The 23,640-nt window shown below is 39.4% G+C and overlaps 1 protein-coding gene across 4 annotated transcripts in view; it reads right to left on the minus strand.

The window, feature by feature from the left end:
* The window catches only part of ccser2a (coiled-coil serine-rich protein 2a), a 636,731-nt gene that overhangs the window by 53,142 nt on the left and 559,949 nt on the right, over positions 1 to 23,640 (minus strand). For 2 of the 4 annotated variants that reach the window (XM_073025316.1, XM_073025315.1), the window contains exon 11: positions 11,318 to 11,402. The exons of the other annotated variants lie outside the window; for them this stretch is intronic. In XM_073025316.1, the coding sequence (XP_072881417.1) occupies positions 11,318 to 11,402 (85 nt within the window). The remainder of the gene's footprint in view (positions 1 to 11,317; positions 11,403 to 23,640) is intronic. 4 annotated transcript variants of the gene reach the window in all.

The raw sequence follows: 23,640 nt of genomic DNA on the forward strand, positions 1-23,640 counted from the left end.
CTACCAATAACTCTGTATGGGCACTATTTAAACAGCATTCATTCAAATCAAGGTTTCTTTAATCAGAACATCACAACTTTCCTGTTTGGTTGAACACCAAATCATACCAACACTAGACATATATTGTTTATGAAAGGTGGCTTTCTCATTGCAGAGTCACATGGCTGTTAACAGAGTTAGCTAACAAACTAAGTCTGTATATGAGCCTAGGTGAGAGGGTTACATACAAAATTATGAAAGACTTGGATAACTGGAAATGCCTCCTCTTAACAGAGGACAGAGATTTAAAGGGATTAAAGCTTTAGCAGAGATTTGAGGAAGAACTTTGTACCCAGAAGATGTTTGGTGACATATAGTCTACTCAAACTCTTAATGAAATATTATGCCTTCTTTGTAATTGCATCAATATGTTGCGCCTAAGACAGATAGATCCTCAGAGATGTTGACACCTAGGAACATGAAACTGCACATTCTTTACATTAATGGAGAATGTGTGGAGCAGGTTAAGACCTACAAGTATCTGGGAGTACAGTTAGACGAGAAGCTAGACTGGACTGCCAACACAGATGCCTTGTGCAGGAAGGCACAGAGTTGACTGTACTTCCTTAGAAGGTTGGTGTCATTCAATGTCTGTAGTGAGATGCTGAAGATGTTCTATAGGTCAGTTGTGGAGAGCGCCCTCTTCTTTGTGGTGGCGTGTTGGGGAGGCAGCATTAAGAAGAGGGACGCCTCACGTCTTAATAAGCTGGTAAGGAAGGCGGGCTCTGTCGTGGGCAAAGTACTGGAGAGTATAACATCGGTAGCTGAGCGAAGGGCGCTGAGTAGGCTACGGTCAATTATGGAAAACCCTGAACATCCTCTACATAGCACCATCCAGAGACAGAGAAGCAGTTTCAGCGACAGGTTGCTATCGATGCAATGCTCCTCAGACAGGATGAAGAGGTCAATACTCCCCAGTGCCATTAGGCTTTACAATTCAACCGCCAGGAGTAAGATATGTTAAAGTGCCGGGGTGATTGTATTTAATGTATCTAAGTAAACTACTTAAGAACTTTTTAAAAGCTATTATTAATGCTTTTTGAGAGAGTGATTTAGATGCATATCATATTTTTAATGAGTAATTTATGTAATTAGTTTTGCTAAAACAAGTGTATGGGATATTGGAAAAAATGTTGAATTTCCCCATGGGGATGAATAAAGTATCTATCTATCTATCTATCTATCTATCTATCTAAAAGTTGTGTCATTGGGAAATTTATTGATGGCATTTGAGTTGGGTGCTTCAAGAGAGTAGAGCAGGGGCTAAGCATGTATTGAGGTGTGCCAGTGTTGATTGTCAGCAAGGAGGATGTGTTATTTCTAATCTGCACTAACTGTGGTCTCCTGACAAGGAATTCAAGGATCCAGTTGCAGAGACCCAGGTTTTGAAGCTTGTTGATTAGAATGGAAGGTATGATTGTGTTGAACACTGAGCTGTAATCAATCAACAGCAAACTGATGTAAGTACTGGTATTGTCCAGGTGATCCAAGGCTAATTGGAGAGCCAGTGAGATTGCATTCACTGTAGACCTATTTTGGTGTTAGACAAATTGCATCGGGTCTGATTGGCGCCCTTTTGAAGCAGGTAGGAACCTTCTACTGCAGCAGTGAGATATTGAAGAAGTTCTTGAACACTACCACTAGTTGCTCTACCAGGTCACCATCAGGGCTTGACATCTCGTGAGTGTTCACTCTCGTGAAAGAAGTATGGATGTTGGCCGCTGAGACAGAGAACACAGGATCACCAGAAGTTGCAAGGATTCACACAGGTATAGTTTTATTCTCCCTTTCAAAATGTGCATAAAAGTTGTTGTGCTAATCTGGGAGCATCAGTCATTCTTCTTGATGCTAGGATTTGCTTTTTAAGAAGTAATGGCCTGCAAACCCTGCCAGAGCTGACGTGCATCTGATTCAGTCTTTAACTTTAATTGGAATTGTTTCTTTGTTCTTAAAATAGCTTTCCATAAGTAGTACCTGGACCTCTTTGATAATTCTGGATCACCAGTCTTCAAATCCACAGATCTAACCCACAGCAGACCTTGAATTTCCTGCTTCTTCCAAGGCTTTTGGTTTGAATATGAGGCAAAAGAGGTGGGGGTGTGGCACTGTTGATCAGAGATAGTGTAATGGCTGCAGAACAGGTGGACGCCATGGAGGGATTGTCTACGGAGTCTCTGTGGGTGGAGGTTAGGAACAGAAAGGGGTCAATAACTTTACTGGGTGTTTTTTATAGGCTGCCCAATAGTAACAGGGATATCGAGAAGCAGATAGGGAAACAGATCCTGGAAAGGTGTAATAATAACAGAGTTGTCGTGATGGGAGATTTTAATTTCGCAAATATCGATTGGCATCTCCCTAGAGCAAGGGGTTTAGGTGGGGTAGAGTTTGATAGGTGTGTTCAGGAAGGTTTCTTGACACAATATGTAGATAAGCCTATAAGAGGAGAGGCTGTACTTAATTTGGTATTGGGAAATAGACCTGGTCAAGTGTCAGATCTCTCTGTGGGAGAGCATATTGAAGATAATGATCATAATTCTGTCTCCTTTACAATAGCATTGGAGAGAGATAGGAACAGACAAGTTAGAAAAGCGTTTAATTGAAGTAAGGGGAATTATGAGGCTATCAGGTAGGAAATTGGAGGCTTAAATTTGAAACAGATGTTCTCAGAAAAAAGTACAGAAGAAATGTGGCAAATATTCAGGGGATATTTGTGTGGAGTTCTGTACAGGTACGTTCCAATGAGACAGGGAAGTTACGGTAGGGTACAGGAACCGTGGTGTACAAAAGCTGTAATAAATCAAGTCAAGAAGAAAAGAAAAGCTTACTAAAGGTTCAGAGAGCTAGGTAATGTTAGAGATCTAGAAGATTATAAGGCTACTAGGAAGGAGCTTAAGAAGGAAATTAGGAGAGCCAGAAGGGGCCATGAGAAGGCCTTGGTGGGCAGGATTAAGGAAAACCCCAAGGCATTCTACAAGTATGTGAAGAGCAAGAGGATAAGACATGAAAGAATAGGACCTATCAAGTGTGACAGTGGGAAAGTGTGTATGGAACCGGAGGAAACAGCAGAGGTTCTTAATGAATATTTTACTTCAGTATACAATTTGGTGATTGTAGTGATGATTTGCAGCAGACTGAAAAGCTTGAGTATATAGATATTAAGAAAGAGGATGTGCTGGAGCTTTTGAAATGCATCAAGTTGGATAAATCGCCGGGACCAGATGAGATGTACCCCAAGCTACTGTGGGAGGCAAGGGAGGAGATTGCTGAGCCTCTGGAGATGATCTTTGCATCATCAATGGGGATGGGAGAGGTTCCGGAGGATTGGTGGGTTGTGAATGTTGTTCCTTTATTCAAGAAAGGGAGTAGAGATAGCCCAGGAAATTATAGACCAGTGAGTCTTACTTCAGTGGTTGGTAAGTTGATGGAGAAGATCTTGAGACACAGGATTTATGAACATTTGGAGAGGTATAATATGATTAATAGTCAGAATGGCTTTGTCAAGGGCAGGTCATGCCCTACCAGAAAAGAAAAAGAAGAAAATAATTTTTTGAGGATGTGACTAAACACATTGATGATGGAAGGGCAGTAGATATAGTGTATATGGATTTCAGCAAAACATTTGATAAGGTGCCCCATGCAAGGTTTATTGAGAAAGTAAAGATGTATGGGATACAAGGGGACATTACTTTGTGGATCCAGAACAGGCTTGTCACAGAAGGCAAAGAGTGGTTGTAGACGGGTCATATTCTTCATGGAGGTCGGTCACCAGTGGGATGCCTCAGGGATCTGTTCTGGGACCCATACTCTTTGTGATTTTTATAAATGACCTTGATAAGGAAGTGGAGGGATGGGTTAGTAAGTTTACTGATGACACAAAGGTTGGAGGTGTTGTGGATAGTGTGGAGGGCTGTCAGAGGTTACAGCGGGACACTGATAGGATGCAAAACTGGGCTGAGAAGTGGCAGATAGAGTTCAACGCAGATAAGTGTGAAGTGGTTTATTTTGGTAGGTCAAATATGATTGCAGAATATAGTATTAATGGTAAGACTCTTCGCAGTGTGGAGGATCAGAGGGATCTTGGGGTCCAAGTCCACAGGACACTCAAAGCAGCTGCGCAAGTTGACTCTGTGGTTAAGAAGGCATACGGTGTTTTGGCCTTCATCAATTGTTGAATTCAATTTAGGAGCCTAGAGGTAATGTTGCAGCTATATAGGACCCTGGTCAGACCCCACTTGGAGTACGGTGCTCAGTTCTGGTCACCTCACTACCGGAAAGATGTGGAAGCCATAGAAAGGGTGCAGAGGAGATTTACAAGGATGTTGCCTAGACTGGGGAGCATGCTTTATGAGAATAGGTTGAGTGAACTTGGCCTTTTTTCCTTGGAGCAACGGAGGACGAGAGGTGACCTGATCGAGGTGTATAAGATGATGAGGCATTGATCGTGTGGATAGTCAGAGGCTTTTTCCCAGGGCTGAAATGGTTGCCACAAGAAGACACAGGTTTAAGGTGCTGGGGAGTTGGTACAGAGGAGATGTCAGGGGTAAGTTTGTTACACAGAGAGTGGTGAGTGTGTGGAATGGGCTGCCGGCAACAGTGGTGGAGGCGGATACGATAGGGTCTTTTTAGAAACTTTTAGATAGGTAGATGGAGCTCAGTAAAATAGAGGTCTATAGGTAAGCCTAGTAATTTCTAAGGTAGGGTCATGTTTGGCGCAACTTTGTGGACTGAAGGGCCTATATTGTGCTGTAGGTTTTCTGTGTTTTTTTTCTATGTCTGGTATGTTCTCAAAGGCAAACACTCGTCCATACAGGTCTTGAAGTCGATGATCCAAGATGGCGGTGCGACGCAGCTTGCAGCGGCCACTCCGGAACTGATTATCTGTTATTTGTGAAGTGGGGTACCGTGCGCAATCATAATCGATTGAAAATGGACGTGGAAGCACGGAGAAACATCGGGAAATTCCAGGAAGACCTTCTTCATTGCTGCTGTTGCTGTAGGGTCCGGGACTCTGCTGGGAAGGGCAGGCCCCCAGTCCTCGGGGTCGCGTTGCCGATGGCGGGGCCGTCTCGATGCGCTCGGCGGAGGATGGTGCTCGGAGGGGCTTTGCCAGAGGGGATGGTCGCCGGCTCGGGGATTCAACGGACTCAGGTCACTTTCGGTGTGTGCTGCGTCTGCAAGGCTGGTTTTGACGAAGCTTCCATTGTGCGCTGCGTCTGCGGGGCTGAGTCGGGCAGCGCCTTGGAGGTCCATAGCGGGGGTACTCCCTTCTGCCACTGGCGTGGGATGGCGAGTCTGTCGGGACCCTGGGGACTTGTGGAAACTGTGGTGATTTCTTTTGAACTTACAGTCCTTTAACATCTTGGACTATTTTTACTGTGCCCATAGTCTGTTTTTTTATCAATTATGCTATTGTTTGCACTGTTGTAACTATATGTTGTAATTATGTGGTTTTTGTGCAGGTCTTGTGGCTTTAGTTTTTGGTCTTGTTTTTGTCTGGTGGATTTGGAGCTCCTTTCCGGGGAACGCGCTAGACGGTAGCGCGATATTAATACGCAACAGCCTCTCCGGACTCTGGATTGGGGATTGCCAAACATTACGTGGATTTTCTGGTGTAGTCTGTTTTGTCATATGGTTTTCTGATATCATTCTGGGGGAACGTTGTCTCATTTTTTAACTACATTGCATTTGTGGTTTCTAAATGACAATAAACTGAATCTGAATCTGAACTGCGGTGTATTTATCCAGATTCGAAAGTAAGTCTCTGAATATTGTCCAGTCCACCAACTCAAAGCAGTCTTGTAAGTGCTCCACTTTCTTCCTCAAGCATAACTTCTTGGTTCTCACCACTAGTCTCTGAATATACGATGAGAATAGGAGTACAACTATGTGATTGGACTTCCCAATGTGTGGTCATGGGATGGCACAGTAAGTATCCTTGATGTTGGTATAACAGTAGTCAGGTGTTTTGCTTCCTCTGGTTCAATAGATGATATGCTGGTGGTAGTGGGAAGTGCACTGTTTTATGACTACTGATCACGGTGCTCAGTTCCTTTACTGCCTGTGTGATGTTGCTGAGGTGGAATGCATATTGTTACTAGGATGATGACAAAAAAACTCCCTTGGCAGATAAAATGGACAACATTTGATCAGTAAGTACTCTAGGTTGGGTGAGCATGACCTGGAAAACGTGCTTCTATGAAATCTGGGTGGCCTCACATAAGAAATGCAGAAAGTTAACATTCAGGGTTATTAAGTAACCAAGACAAAGGGAATAGTTATGTTTTTAATTACAATAAGGAAGGAAATTAATAACAAGTAAATCTTACTGCTTGTAGAGGGTGTTGGTGATACCACACCTCAAGTACCACATACAGTTTTGTCTCTTGATTTGAGATAAGATACAGCTGCTTTAGAGACAGTGCAATGAAGGTTTATTCTATTAATTTATCTGATGAGGTAGTTGTCTGATTTAAAAAAGTTAAGAATAGGCTGTATTTAACTCCTGATTGACCAACATTGACTAAAAGTTCTATGTAATGTGCTCCTGGAAAGCATGGAGTATTTTTATAACAAAATCTGTTTAAGATGAAGAGACCGTGAGAAAGCTATCTTCCATAAACAAAGTTAACACTAAGAAACAATTTACGCCATCTGTAAACTGTGGAAGTTTTCTCCCTCCCTTCTTCCTCAAATAGAGGTGTTATATTTGCTGGCTTACAATTAGCAATTAACAAACAGAACATCAGCAAAGCCAAATTTATTGGGTAGGTATCAATAACTTTTTGGTTCTACTAAATTGCTCTACATTCAGTAGCCACTTAATTAGGTGCCTTCTGTAATTAACTAAGTGGCCACTGAAAGTATGTTTGTGATCTCCTGCTGCTGCAGCCCATCCACTTATAATGGCCATTGCTGTTATGTGTGGTTATCTAAGTTACTGTTGCTTCCTGTCAGCTTGAACCAGTCTGGCCATTCTCCTCTGACCTCTTTCATTAAAAAGGTGGGTTTCACCACAGAACTGCTGTTTGCTGGATGTATTTAGATTTTTGCTCTAATCTCTAAAGACTAAGACTGCTGTGTGTGAAAATCCCAGGAGACCAGCAGTTTCTGAGATACTCAAACCACCCTATCTAGCACCAACAATTTTGTCATGGTCAAAGTCTCTTAGATCACATTTCTTTCCCATTCTGATGTTCAGTCTGAACAAGAACCGAACCTCTTGACCATGTCTACATGCTTTTATGCATTGAGTTTCTGCCGCAATTGGCTAATTAGATATCTGCATTAATGAGCAAGGTACAGGTGTACCTAATAAAGTGTTAAGTGTCTAATCCATTTGCTCAGAATCTTGATTATTGAATGACTACACTCACGACTTCCGCATGACAGCAATGGAAAAAACTAGGCAATGTAAGCAACAGTGTCAAAGTAACAGTGATAAAGTCGACGATGATTTGTGAATGTTTTAGTAGATTATATATACGTCACAGCAATGTAATATTATAAAAAAAAGAGAAGTACAAGCAAAATAAACTCATGATCAAAATATTCTGTGTTTTGATTGTGTCGGCTTTGAATACTGCATACAGCTCTGGTTAACGAAGTACAGAGAGAGATTCAAAGAAAAAGCTAAAGGACATGCTACAACAAAGCAGTGGAATAAAAAAGATACAAGCCTTGTATCCTGGACAGCAAGTTCCCAAGCGATGATTTTATAGAATTATTTGTGATAATAACTGTCATTTAAATGTAAAAAATGTTTATTCTAAACTTTATTGTCATGAGAATGATGAACACAGGTTTGAATGAGATAGATAATGCTTAAAACAGATGTCAATTTAACAAGGTTTGAGCTGAAAATTAGAATTATTTACAAAATAGGAACAAGACATTTGGGGTCCTTCTGGATCACTGACCTGCAATGAACAAATAAAATCATCTCTCCTGGTTTCATAACTTTATGATGGGGACACAGAGTGACAATGGTGCTTCAGCTAATAGTGGCTTTAAAAGTTACACATGTCAGTTTGGTTTTCATCTCTACATCATTTTGCTTGGCAAGGATGCAGAAAACTCTAGCCCTTGAAGCCTCTCAATATTAAGCATTATAGGCTTTGAGAAAAGCTAAGGTGAAGGAGAAAGAATTGCATCTGTTCTTTGTCAACCTTGGCACTTCATGAGTGAGTGTATTTCAACATTTCCAGTGTTAAATAGCTTGCATGATTGGTCTCCCCGTCCACCCAAAATACTCCTTCACCATTGATTATTGGTATTAATAAACTTCCTACTACTTGTTCCTTTTAGTTATACAGACTCTTTTCCACTGAAGCACAGTACTTTTTCTCAACTGCTGGATGGACACTTACACTCCAATGCATTTTTAGGAAAAACAAATGTATTCAGTTTTTTTTTTAATCAGGATGTTGCTGATAAGGCCACAATTAGTGATGAACTATAACTGTCATTGAAAAAGTGCTGCTGAAGTGCCTCCTCAAATTGCTACATCCTTCTGGTAAAAGGTACAAATGAAAATTGTTGGGTTGTACACCTTGTACCAAAACCAAGCAACCATGAAAGAACAGCAATAATGTTCCAGTCAAAAGAGTGTGCAACTTAGAGAGTAATTTCAATTTGTTTGAAACTCTCATCCTTCATGATGTTGGAGGACATGGGCTTGTGATGTATTATCAGATTAGTCTATACAGATAAAGATTAGCTTTATTTGTCACATGAACATCTAAACATGCAGCAAAATGTATCATTTGGATCAAATCCATTACGTGGGGATTGTGCTAGGCAACTCGCAAGTGTTACCACAATTATGGCACCAACGTAGCTTTCCCACACCTGACTAACCCCAACCTTATATCTTTGGAATGTGGAAGGTATCCCACATGGTCACGGGGAGAATGTACGAACTCCTTAAAGATAATGACAGAAATCAAACAGGTGATCACTGGCATAGTAATAGCACTTCTCCACTGTGCCAAGGTAAACAGCTACAGTGCACTTTGTAAATGGTACACTCTTCAGCTATTGTGCACTAGTGAAGGAAAGTAACATTTAGGTTGATATGGTGTCAGTCAAGCAGTCTGCCTAATAACAAATGGCACTGGCATTCACTCATCTAGGTGTGGGGCAACTGAATGGTGTTATGATTCACTCCAGTATGCCTGCTATGTTCTGGCAGTTGGTGGAAAGGTTTTTATGTGTCAGGAGAGAACTGGTTGTCACAAGATATCCTGCTTCTGACTTGTTCTTATTGCCATAGCACTTATGTGACTGAACAGTGATTACATCCAGGTTTTAATGGTTATAAGGTTAATACTCACTGGTACTATAACTAGTTTCCATGGAAGATAAAGAAACAAAACTTAACTAACTTGCTACGAACTTAACAATTGGTAATTGAAGTAAGTAAAAGGAAAGGAGGAGAAAATGGATCATAGATGCCAGTCACATTGGTACTATTGGGACTAACATAAGAAAGAAGTAACAGACAATACAGAATATTAGGGAAGCTCAATCATGTCCTCAACAGAGGGATGCAGATTACAGAGAAAAGACAGAAACACTCAAGAGCAGTCACAATGCTAGAAGTTATAGAATATGTGCATCACTGTAAACTTTGAATTCCAACAAGCAGTAAATAATGGATTCCTAGGTCTACAGGTAGTGCAAAACTATAATGAATTTCAGCTCTAGAGAAAGCACTGACCAAGCAGAGAAAACATCTTTGTAGTTATAAACATTGCTGGAATTATCAACACTGTATAAAGTGAGAGCAGAAGTTGTTTTAGAGTGACCAAGTTAAGCTGTTAGTATGATCATCTATATAAGAGTGGACGAGTCTATCTAACAGGAATAAACTGCTTAATCATAACTATAATAGTTGCAAAATGGCACAAATGTCAACTTTTGCTAGGAAAAGGACACAGTTGCACTGTCTTATTTTTATTATCTGAGACAGCCACAACAACCTTCTCAGCCTTATTTCCCCCAGAGGCAGTGGATTATTTGGTGGCATTAGTCACAATCAGTGAATATCTATTGTAGCACCAGACTTGAAGTGTTATCCTCTTAATTACTTAAAAAGAAATTAATGTTGTGTTCATCTTAATAGTACTGTGAAAGATTCATATACATGCCATATTGAACAAGAATGTCACCCCTCTATAGAAATAGTCCTTACCATGTGTTCACAAGTGGAGATATGAAGATTTGAATGTAAATACTAAGCTCATACATACTAAGAATAAATATACTACTGTATACATTATGCACTGCAGTGTAGTAATCTGTTGAGATAGACAAGAATTTATAAACTGTGGGAATAAGTAGATCATTAAAATAATTGTAAAACATGATACATTTCCAAATGCCCTATCCTTTATGACATCAACCAACTTGGTGGTTATTTACTACTGAAACCATTTACAACCAGTGCTCCAATGAGCAGTAACATTGAGATTTATTGGAGTAAAATATTGTAAGGATTATTTTAAGTTTATACACATGATAAACTGACAGCCTATTTCTCAATTCACCAGTGTGGCTAATCTCTGCTAAAGATGACAAAGTCTTATACACTTGCGCTGTTCTTCAGGTGTTTGAGAACATTTTTAGTGTTCATTTTATTCCATAGGTTAATCTACTCAGCTCACTGCACAAACTGAAGATGTTACTAAAAGTTAAAAATATCAAGGATTCATTAAAGCTTTCTTCAACGTAGAAGATTGTGACTCGGTTAAAATTAACAATCTGCGTATTTAGCTTTTCTTCCTACAGATTAAATTGCATCTACTGAATTCCATGCACATGACCAGATAAACTGTAAGTACTTTTCTAGGTAACTTAAACAGAAAAATCATACATTATATACAAACCAAGCATGCCTATGAATGCTCACAAACATTATCAGACAAACAATCGTAGTGTATGAGTAAAAGTAGCTAAGAGTAGCTACTTGTCATCAAACTGGAACTTTTACATGCAGAGATTATTTCTTCCTTTTTCAAGGGAACCAAATTGCCTCATTGGAACAAGTTACAATGTATGGCAAAATCCCACGCTTAACAGAGACTTACGTTGAATGATCTCTTTGCAAGAACTAGTGGCAAACATCAACCAATTTTGAGAAGTAAGAACAGATAGATTTTTTAAAAAATAAATAGAAAACTACATCAGTGTACTAGATCTTTAATTTTGTTAGCTATGTGAAACTACGAGAGATTTCATGCTGTATCTCTGGCAGTGCTGTGTAGAGTGTTACACTCACTCTGTCGACGATGCTGTTGAACGGGACCTGGGCTGCCATGGAACGTGGCCTGCAAGGGAGAGGAGGATGGAGCAGAGGGCCCAGCCTGTGTAAGAGAAAAGGAGTGGGGGAGGGAAGAAGGTGAAAACAAAAAAAAGAAACAAACACACATTATGTCACGAAGAGCTGAATCAATTGGACAGAGTCAGACATAAAGTGAAAGTAGAAATGGGACTCCCAAGAATTAGTCAGGCATCTTGCATATTTCTAGCTGGTCTACCTTGACAATTTATATCAAAATATACTGTGGAAAAATTCAGTTATCACATTATCCATGTTATTGGATATCATCCAATCAGTATGTTCTAAATCAAAAAGAAGTAGCAAAAATATGCCCTACCCCATGAAAATAAAGTTATGCAAAATATATGCCTTAGAATTCATTTCATGAGCAAATTATTCCAGAAGGACTTGGCATACCTCAAAACAACTGAATTTCAGAGTCTGAATGAAGTGAAGGCACTTGCTATTGAATCTGATCTCTGTGGCATGGACTTGCCCTTATCTGATGCCAGATGTTATGGATTACTAGCATCTGATCCCAGGCAAATAACAGCAGTGATGTTATCACACAAGTCAATCACATTGAAGAGTTCTCATGGACAGCGATACAAAAATAAAGAATGTTTTGCTAAGAGCAATATTGCTAGGTCAGTTATTAAAAACACAAGGACTTCATGGAAAAAAAACACCTAACATTTCCAGGGATTGCGCAGTGATATCAGTTTATAGAACATAGAACAATACAGCACAGTACAGGCCCTTCAGCCCACAATGTTGTGCCGACCCTTAAACCCTGCCTCCCATATAACCCTCCACTTTAAATTCCTCCATATACCTGTTTAGTAGTCTCTTAAATTTCATTAGTGTATCTGCCTCCACCACTGACTCAGGCAGTGTATTCCACGCATCAACCACTCTCTGAGTAAAAAACCTTCCTCTAATATCCCCCTTGAACTTTCCACCCCTTACCTTAAAGCCATGTCCTCTAGTATTGAGCAGTGGTGCCCTGGGGAAGAGGCATTGGCTGTCCACTCTATCTATTCCTCTTAATATCTTGTATACCTCTATCATGTCTCCTCTCATCCTCCTTCTCTCCAGAGAGTAAAGCCCTAGCTCCCTTAATCTCTGATCATAATGCACACTCTCTAAACCAGGCAGCATCCTGGTAAATCTCCTCTGTACCCTTTCCAATGCTTCCACATCCTTCCTATAGTGAGGCGACCAGAACTGGACGCAGTATTTCAACTGTGGCCTAATCAGAGTTTTATAGAGCTGCATCATTACCTCGCGACTCTTAAACTCTATCCCTTGACTTATGAAAGCTAGCACTCCATAAGCTTTCTTAACTACCCTATCTACCTGTGAGGCAACTTTCAGGGATCTGTGGACATGCAACCCCAGATCCCTCTACTCCTCCACACTCCCAAGTATCCTGCCATTTACTTTGTACTCTGCCTTGGAGTTTGTCCTTCCAAAGTGTACCACCTCACACTTCTCTGGGTTGAACTCCATCTGCCACTTCTCAGCCCACTTCTGCATCCTATCAATGTCTCTCTGCAATTTTCGACAATCCCCTACACCATATATGTCAAACTCAAGGCCCGCGGGCCAAATCCGGCCCACGGTGGAATTATCTTTGGCCCGCGAGATAATATCTAATTACTATTAAAGCTGGCCCCAGTAATCGAAGCGCCTATGGCGTTTGATATGGCTAATGCTGAATTTATTCAGGTACCAGGTTTTCAGGGTTTTTAGTGTTTATTCGGCAGTCTTCTTCATAAGAAACAGAATTTGTAAAGTGAAACACTTTGTAGTTATAGCAGAGACTGAGACACATGAGAGCAGGCTGAAAAAACTGAGGCAACGAAAGCTGCGTTCGCACGCGTCCGACTGATCCGGCCCGCATGAAGCTGCATTTTGCTCAATCCGGCCCGTGACCTAAAATGATTTTGACACCCCTGCTCTACACTATCCACAACACCACCAACCTTTGTGTCATCTGCAATCTTGCCAACCCACCCTTCTACCCCCACATCCAGGTCATTAATAAAAATCACGAAAAGTAGAGGTCCCAGAACTGATCCTTGTGGGACACCACTAGTCACAACCCTCCAATCAGAATGTACTTCCTCCACCATAACCTTCTGCTTTCTGCAGGCAAGCCAATTCTGAATCCACCTGGCCAAACTTCCCTGGATCCCATGCCTTCTGACTTTCTGAAAAGCCTATCGTGTGGTACCTTGTCAAATGCCTTACAAAAATCCACGTAGATCACATCCACTGCACTACCCTCATCTATATGCCTGGTCACCTCCTCAAAGAACTCTATCAGACTTGTTAGACATGATCTGCCCTTCACAAAATTGTGAAATTATAATTCACAATTATAAATAATTGAAGTTTGTGACTCGTTGAGATTTGGAAAGCAGATGTATACTACGAGTGAAGTATCATTCACAGCAACTCTGGATGTTCATGCTCAGCTGCCCTCGAGTGAATTTCAGACGATTCTATCATTTTCATGGTACAAGGACAATAAATTCTAACAAATATTTTGTGATGCGACCACAGAATCTAGGCCAATGAAAACAGATACCAAGACATAATCAATGAAAGAACTTCAGCTCATTTAATTACATCCAGAATACCAAAATTCAACATCATCACATGCTCTGATCTCAATCATTTTCCCTGCAAAATAACTAAGCTGCCTTTCAAGTATGCAGGAAGCAGGAAATATGTATAAAGACATACTTCCTGCTTTATGTCTTGAACTGGCTGTAGAAACAGAACTTGAGACTTAAGCACAACTAGAAATTCACTACCAGTCTCTGCAAAGGCCTGTGTTGAGATGGTTCCACAGACACTACACATCATCACTGACAAAAACTGCACAGTTCTGAATATTAATGATAGTTGTAGACAAAGGACATAAAATGGATAATCCCCTGGAGTTTGATCAGATGCATGGCAAGCTGTTATAGGAGACAAGGGAGAAGGTTACAGGGGATTTTACAAAAGGTTTCAAAGTCTTTCTGACTACAGAAAAGAAGCTAAATAATTGGACAACAACAAATTGCTACTTTTATTTAAGATAGGCAGCAGGGATAGCTAGCTAATTACAGCACTAGCAAATCCTGCTGAGTGTGGCAAATATTCAAACAGCTGGCCCATAAGATATATAATGAGAAACTTTCTCTTAAGCAGATGAGTCTATAGCTATAACTAACACAGATTTAAGGTTATCAGTACTTCTTTCGTCAATTGCAAACTGAAAGGCACTACCTATGCAGGCAGGTACTCTCACAGTTAAGTATTTAAATGAGTACTTGAACTGTCATGGTATTGGAAGTTATGGGCAATCCTGGAAAATGGTATTACAAGGACAGGTATTTGATGGTTGACATGGATGTGGTGGGCTAAAGGGTTTGTTTCTATGTAGTATGACTTTATGAATCTATGATCATTAACATCCTGAGGGCAATTGTTGACCAGAAAATGAACTAGAACAGTCACTTCAAAACTGTAGCCAGAGTAGTGCAGCAAGTGCCCCAGTAGCTGACATCAAAAACTTCCCATAACTTAAAAAGCCCAAGTCACCAGTATGATAAAATACCTCCCATTAGCCTGTGTGACGGCATCATCAACAACACCCAAGAAGATGAAGACCATCTAAAAAGAAGTAGCCTGTTTGATTTGTAGCCATCCCTTCACTGTATCCGGATCCGGTGCTCCCAATGTGATGTCCTCCACATCAGTGAGACCCAATGCAGATTGGGGGATCACTTTGTTGAGCACCTTCTCTCTGTCCACCACAAGGGAAGGCTCACCCGATGACTTTCCATTTCAATTCAACTTCCATTCCCATTCTGACATGTCTATAATGGCCTCCTTTACTGCCATGATGAGGCCGAACTCAGGTTGAAAGAGCAACACCTCGCATTCCGTGTGGGTGGCCTCCAACATGATGGCATGAACACTGCTCATTCTAACTTCTGGTGAGTTCTCCCTCTTCCTCCTTACTCCTTCTCCTCCTTACCTTCTTATTTTGCTTTTTTTCCCCTATTCATTTTAAGTCCTGATGAAGGTTCTCAACCTGAAACATCAACTGTTTTATTTCCTCCATAGGTGCTGCCTGACTTGCTGAGTTCCTCCATCATTTAGAGTGCAACACAATATTATACATTATTTTAATGAAAATGCAATTTCATAAACATATAATAATTGATAAAACACGTAAGTTCATATTGTATCATTTAATATGAATGCACAAATGTTTCTGTGTTAAGGAAGATTTCTGTTTGTTGTTGCTCATTGAGTAGGTTAAGTTTGGACACCAGAGAATTAAAGAAAGTAGAATTTAGAAGGAATGATGAGACAAAACATGAGTCTTAATTTGTTAAATGGTGGTACACACTTAAAAGGCCAAATAGCCTATTCCTTTTGCTGTTAGTTAAAGGAGGTTACTGTGGAAATTTCCAAAGATTAGGTATTGCACTAATGATGACTCATGATTTGCACTGAGTGCTTGAGGCAGCATTCTACATCATCAAATTCTATGAAGCTACTTCAAAAGAGAGCTGACAGTTTAATGATTGTGATCATAAGTGAAAATTTCACTGGGTTTTCATTTAGAAAATATCTAAGGCACATTCCAGTACTTTTGAGGCTATGTATGGGTGGAGAACAATGGATTATGGTTTACATAAAAACTAAATAAATAAATGCATTGAATGCCTTGACCAGATTTTCATTTAGGAGATAACAGAACTTAGCACAGCATATATTGCTTTTTCCCTGTAGTTCATAGGCTGACAAATGAAGATCAGTACAGATCTTGTACAGAGAAATGTTGAAAAAACTACTGCAAATCAATCTAAATTTGGTATCAGTTTTACAAAATGATTATTTCAAAAGTTTAGCGTCTGCAATATTGCAGAACATGTAGACTGAAAGCAAAATGAATCCCACAGGTTTTATGCTAAAACTATAAATGAGCCATTTTATCACAGTGATTTTGTAACATTCACCATTCCAAAGGTAAATTAACTGATTGCTCTTTCTCTTTTGAAATGTGTCAAATTAGTTGCCACAACTCCTTCAGCCAGCAGTGGCGACAACTGCAAGGTAATTTATTATACATGGAAACTTCTGAGAATGTGAAAGGCTATATACCATGGATTCTCGTTAAATGGGACAGTCACTTAAGTACAGAACAAGTCTTAAAGTACAGAAACTAATTGAGAAAATAGCCACCAGGATTCCCTTTGCTTATTTGGGATACTATGCCAATTAAATGGACAGGAGATTGCTGCCGAACAGTTTATAACTAAAATCAGTCATGTGCACTTGTATGGCCACCAGACACCACACCATGCTTAGAGTGAACAGTTTTTAAACAGCGTCAGTTGCGTGTGTTTGTGTTCAAAAACCAGTAAGACATTCCAGATCCGCAGATTCAAGCATTCAAAGTTCAAAGTAAATTTATTATCAAAATACATTTACATCACCACATACAACTCTGCGATTCCTTGTCTTGTGGGCAAATACAGAAATTCCAAGAAACACAATAGAATCAATGGAATACCACATACAAAGGGTGGACAAAAACTAATGTGCAAAAATAACAACAAACTGTTCAAATACAAAAAGAGGGAAAAAAGAAATAATAGTAATAATAATAAATAAATATCAAAATCATTAGATGAAGATTCCTTAGAAGTGAGTCCAGTTCAGTGGGAATAATTCAGTGATAGGTGAGTGAACCTGAATGATGGCTGAGGGATAATAATGGTTCCTGAACCTGGTAGTGTGGGTCTTGAGGCTCCTGTACCTTCTTCCTGATGGTAGCAGTAAGAAGAAAGCATGGTCTGGATGTGGGGGTCATTGATGATGGTCTCTGACTTCCTGCAACAGTGCTCAATGGTTTGTAGGGCTTTGCCTATGATGGGCTGGGCCATATCCACTACTTGTAGTAGACTTCTCCATACAAGGGCACTGGTATTTCCATACCAGGCCGTAATGCAACCAGTCAATATATTCTCCACCACATATCTATGGAAGTTTGTCAAAGTTTTAGATGATATGCTGAATCTTCGCAAACTTCTAAGAAAGTAGAGGCACTGCTGTGCTTTCTTTGTAATGGCCCTTACATGCTGGACCCAGCACAGATCCTCGAAAATGATAACACCGAAGAATTTAAAGTTGCTGACCTTATCCTGAATGATCTCATCCAGACTTTGAGATGTCAGAAACAGCCAGAAGTGAAAATAAAACAATTTCACTACTTCAACAAATTAGGCACTACGAAGAATTTGAAGGTATTGTCAATTATCTTGAATGTTACAATAAAAGTGAAGATTTGGAAGATGCAATGTATGACAGCAGTCCGTTATCTGGCTCAGGTGTCTGCACCAGTTTTGTTCATTTACAGTCAATCAAGAGAACACAGCTACATACTCTGAATGAATTCCTCCATTGATAACTATTAGGAAATAAAATGCAATTTTATAGTACTGTAATAGTATTGGTAATTTATCTTACTTTATTTTTTATGTAAAGACATAGCTCAGTATAGACCCTTCCAGCCATGCCTCCCAGCAATGACTGACACACCCCGATATAAAGCTGACCTAATCACAGGCCAATTTACAAAAATCAATTAACCTACTAACACTTATGTCTTTGGACTGTGGGCGGAAACCGGAGCAGCTGGAGAAAACCCATGCATTCCATAGGGAGGAGACTCACACTCCTTACAGTGGACGCTGGGATTGAACACTGAGCTCCAATGCCCCCAGCTGAAATACCGTTGCGAGAACCGCCAACGCTATTACAGTGTTCTAATTTGTTCTGTCTTTCATTTACAGTAAATACATAACTTGTTAGTTTGTCTTTTTTCATATCTTTTTAACTATTTCCATGAAACTTCAGCAAACTGTTCCAAAATGTACTGGTCCCATATGTACCAATTAACCGAATCTACTATAAAAAAAAACCTTTCTTTCTTTCTTGTTGGTTGATTCAAGTATACAAAAATCTCTGTCAATCATTTATTCAGTACTCAGAAAATTCTTATCAAAATAAAACGAGCACAGCAGACACTCAATATTATAAACTCCAGATGACTGGCAAAATTAATTTCTCTCATTGAATTGCACTTTATTAAAGTCTGCATTTTACTCTTGATGACATTGACTATAATAGAGCTAAAACATTACTCATAAGGGAAGCTGCCATTAAGTATCTGAAATTGAGCTGGAATAAAATAAAGTAATAACTGAATAGTCTGAATTACACATATATGAACCTTTCAGCTTTTCAACTGCATGTTATTACTCTTATTTCTCTTTTAGGAACAAGATCACTTCCAAATTCTATAGCCCAGAGGGGTGTAAATACTTGTTTGTTGAGCGTACCTAGGCTGAAACCATTTAAATTTAGACACCAGGAGAATGAAGGGAAATGGTATTCAGACAGGAACAATAAGACATCTAAATAGTTTTCATCCATTAGAAGGTGGTATTGGCTCAAGGGGCTAAATAGCCAATTCTTAATTTTTATTCCATAGTTAAAACGAGGGAGCTTATTTTACCATTATAAGTAATATGTAACATACCAATGTATGCTTAATTAATGCACCCAGATACATCCAAGAGTGTGCTCAGCTGCAACCGCCTTTGAGGTCATGACTCAGATTTAGTTTTTTTTAAGATTCTTAGGGATGGGCTTTGGGAACAGAGAGGAGAGTTAGGAGTCAGGTTAGTGGTCAGGGATAGGGATGTGGGGGAATTAGAGATCAGGTTGGAGCCTAAGTCTCTGTTCTAAGGACAGTGATGCGGACATCTGCAGGCTGGGCCAGGATGTATGGCCTGAAGTTGGGGCAGTATACAGGTATGGAGTTGAGATGGTGCTCCCCACCCCCCTCCGGGTCAGTAGTTTCTGGAGTCTGAGCTCCAATTGGGTAGGAGGAATGAAGTTGGATACCCCCTTGGGTTTGTGAAACAGTGAGACCAGTGGTTGAAGCTGAGTGTTCAAGGTCCCGTCATTAGCAAGTCCTGAATTTGAGGTCTACTGTTCGGTGATCATCGGGACCTGGGGTTGAAGTTCGAGGGTCAAACCTTTAGTCAAGATCCATTGGCTAGACCCCAAGTTTGCAAATCCCTGCAAATCAAATGGAGAAGTTGAAGCCCAAAGTCCTTAAACCCAAGGATAGGAGTCCTCTGGAGGCCAAAGAAGATGGCCTCGCATGGGGTTAAAGGACTGTGTGTCTGTGTGAGTATGAGGGAGGAATGGGGCTTGTTTTGCTGTTGTTATTTTGTTGTATGTTGTCTTCAGTGTAGTTTTGCCTGGCTTTGTCAGAATGCTACGTCGGTGCCGGAATGTGTTGTGATACTTATGGGCTGCTTCTAGCACACTCTGAGGTGTGTTGGTTGTTAATGCAAACAATGCATTTCATAGTATATTTCAATGTACACGTGATAAATAACTTTAACCTTGAATTCAAAATTCTTTAATTGCTAGTACCAGTGTGTATGATAATCATTAAAATTTGTAAATGTGATCTTAATTTACAGAGGACTGTTTGTCCTTTGGCTTTATGCTAATCTGATTGCAATGAAGATAATATTTTTTCAACAAAAGGCATAGAAAAGCGATGCCTGGTTCAAGATGCCCTTATTTACAAAAGACAGGATTAAATATATAGGTGCTCCGAAGATGAAATAATTGGTTACTTGGGGAAAGAAATAAATACATACACTAAAGTTATTACAAACTGCGTGGAGCATGTGGGGACCCTCCAATATCCAGGCATTCCTTTTTTTTTCTCTTTCTTTTTTTTTAATAGGGACGTTAGGGGGGAGGGGTTAAGGGGAGGGGGGCTGGGTAACACATTTTTTTTTCTCATACACATTTATTCTGTAACTATTTGAAAACAATAAAAAAAGTTAAAAAAAAAGATGTCATATATGACTTGCTGCCTCATCAAATACCTTGATATGCATTTGGAATCCACGTATCATGGTAAATCTGTACAATGCTCTATGTGACATGGTTTATTGGCTGCATTCTCTTCTTTCCAGAGCCATTCTTTGATCACAAATGATATTTTTAAATCACACTATCACATTTTGATTCAAATGATCCAGATATGCCTACAGTAGTATGCAAAAGTCTTAGGCGCATATATACAGTTAGGGTGCCTAAGATCTTTGCACAGAACCTTATTAATTTTATGTATTGCACTGTACTGCGGCTGCAAAAATAAAACAAATTTCATGACATATGAGAGTGATGATAAACCTGATTCTGATTCTCTATTCTAGAATAAGAACAGGAAGGGGGCAGGGAGAGAGGAATCATAGTTGGGAAAAAGGGAGAGGGCGGGAGCAGGAAGCACCAGAGAGACATTCTGTAATGATTAATAAACCAGCTGTTTGGAATTAAATTACTTTCCCTAGTGTCTCAGGGATTGGTGTGTCTGCACTCACACCACCTGTGCCTCTGGCATTCCTTCTCTGCCACTATATATATATATGTGTATACACACACACGTATAAGACTTTTGCATAGTACATCCACACTGGGCAGGCTTTAGAACAGAATTTCTGCACTCAAGAGCTTTTTAAGTACCTATATTCTGGTGGGAGGATAACAGTAAGAAGGTAATAAGGTAATAAGGTAATTGAATGATCAAAATGTGCTGGAGCATATTGCAGTAGTTTTAAGTTTGAAAACTACTTTTAAATGTCTTCAGGGCATTACTTTTTATAAACTTTACTTTGTGAAAGTCAATTTATGTAGAATCTTATCACATCTCTTAAATTTATCAAAGATATGATATATGGAGGTAACAAAGGGAAATAGATAGGTTAAGTGAATGGGCAAAAATCTGGTAAGCTCAAATTTGTATGAATATGGAATTATTCATTTGGGCAGGAAAAGTAAAAAGAAGTCTATTATCTAAACAGCAAGAGATTGCAGATCTCTGCGATGCCGAGGAATCTGGATGTATAGAACATGATTTTCTAAAGACCAGTGTGCATTACAATTAGGAATTAGCAAAGTTATTGTCTGGAGCTGGAAAATTGAATTCATAAATAACAAGCCTATGCTTCAGTTGCTATGGATAAGATCACATCAGAGCAATATGTACAGTATTTTAACTTATGGTTAACTTTTGTGCGCTGAGTGTAGTATAGAGAAGATATTTTAGTCTAGTAATAGAATTGGCAGGTTGCATTATGAGGGAAGGTTGAAAAGACTAGGTTTGTATTCTCTGGAGTTTGTGTAGATGAAAGAGAAGAGATTCTGAGGGGTCTACATAAGTAGGATGTGAAGAAGAGAGCCACTCAAAGGGGATTGTTCATTTAAGAGAAACAGGTGACATTTTTTCTCTCTCTTAGAGAGCCATGAATCTTTGAAACTTACTTCCATAAAGGGTAGTAGAAACAGTCTTCGTATGAAATATTGCAATCAGTCTTTTTAATTTTTTATTCTTTTAAGGTAAGTATAAATAAACAAGGCTTTGAAAGGTTAACCTGCTATTACTGAGAGATCTTAATAAGACTCCTTCTCGCATCTGAAAGATAACATGAGTGACAAAAATGCTATCGCCATTCAGAAGATTATCACATACTGCACTAAAGCAAATGCAAAAAAAAGGAATTTATTTTGAGAGATGTGAAATTTAAAGGGTGTAAAGTTATGACACACTTGTTACAATAGAGCAAATCCAGGTAATCAATATGATGAAAACAAAATTTGGCATATTGTGATAATAAACCCTGAGTTACACTGAGGATGAATAATTTACAATCTCAAATTATTTGAAAGGTTTACCACAGTATTATAGGTTTTGACAAAACGAAGGCAGATACAGATTCTTGATATTTCATGACCATAGATTCTGCAATATATTTGTCACAACTATAAAGGCAGTTCGTGAAATGTTTCCCAGATATTTCTCAGGAAAATGCATAGTAAACATGAAATGTAGGCAAAACAAAAAGATTACAAAATTCAAAGGGTGCACAAACATGAGTGAACCATTTATGTTTGAGACTTTTGTCTAAGTTTGTTTCTAAAGGAAAAGAAAACATACTCTAATTTCTTGATAACTTTAATCTCTCAATTCTGACATCACTTTCCATATTTCTCTAGTTCAATGGTGTACAGTATAGAAAACAAACTACGCACAGTACTTGAAGTGACCAGCGCCCTAAATAAGTTTAACATAGCATTATTCCTTCTGAATACCAATGCTTGGTTGACATTTTTCATTCTTTTACTGACCTATGATGCTGCTTAAAATAATTTGTTCACCTTTACTAAAGAATCCTTTTGCTCTACAATTCCAGTAATTTATTTTTATTTTCTGTTGTAGAAGATGCTTCTTTTAGAATTCATTTGTTTCACAACTACTGAGTCAACGAGATTTCCAATTGAATATTCAAGAATTTTGCATTTTTCAAAGTTAAATAATTCTATCCCTTATTTGGCATCACCTGCACAGTCTGAAATGGTGTTGCTTATTTCTAACACCAGGCCCTCCAAATCCTGATATTTATTCCTTACCTCCAATGTGTATGTCTATTCTTACCTGAACTGTTTAGCTGAGCAGTTGACCCTGACTCCATAATGTTCCACCTTTTCCCGCAAAGCTCCAGTGCACTACTTAACACCATAAGACACAGGAGAAGAATTAGGCCATTCAGCCCATCAAGTCTGCTCTGCCATTCTGTCATGGCTGATCCTGGATCCCATTCAACTTCCATTCATAACATTTGATGCCCTGACCAATCAGGAAACTAATAATTTTTGGTTTAAATATATCCACAGTCTTAACCTCCACAGCTGTCCGTGGCAGAGCATTCCACAGAGTCACTACTCTCTTGCTAAAAAAAATCTTCCTTTCTTCTGTTCTAAAGGGTCACCCTCAATTTTGAGGCTGTGCCCTCTAGTTCTGGACACCCCCACTAGAGAAAATATCCTCTCCACATCCACCTTATTTAGTCCTTTAAATATTCGGTAGCTTTCAATGAGAATCCCCTGCATTCTTCTAAATTCCAGTGAGCGCAGGCCCAAAGCAGCCAAACGCTCCTCATATGTTAACCCCTTCATTCCCAGAATCATCCTCGTGAACCACCTCAGGACTCTCTCCAATGACAACTGCTGATAATACTCCAAGTGTGGCCTGACGAGTGTTTTATAAGGCTTCAGCATTATCTACTTGTTTTTATATTCTATTCCTCTTGAAATGAATGCCAACATTGCATTTG

The sequence above is a fragment of the Hemitrygon akajei genome, chromosome 21 (genome assembly GCF_048418815.1).
Source record: "Hemitrygon akajei chromosome 21, sHemAka1.3, whole genome shotgun sequence".
Taxonomy (NCBI): domain Eukaryota; kingdom Metazoa; phylum Chordata; class Chondrichthyes; order Myliobatiformes; family Dasyatidae; genus Hemitrygon; species Hemitrygon akajei.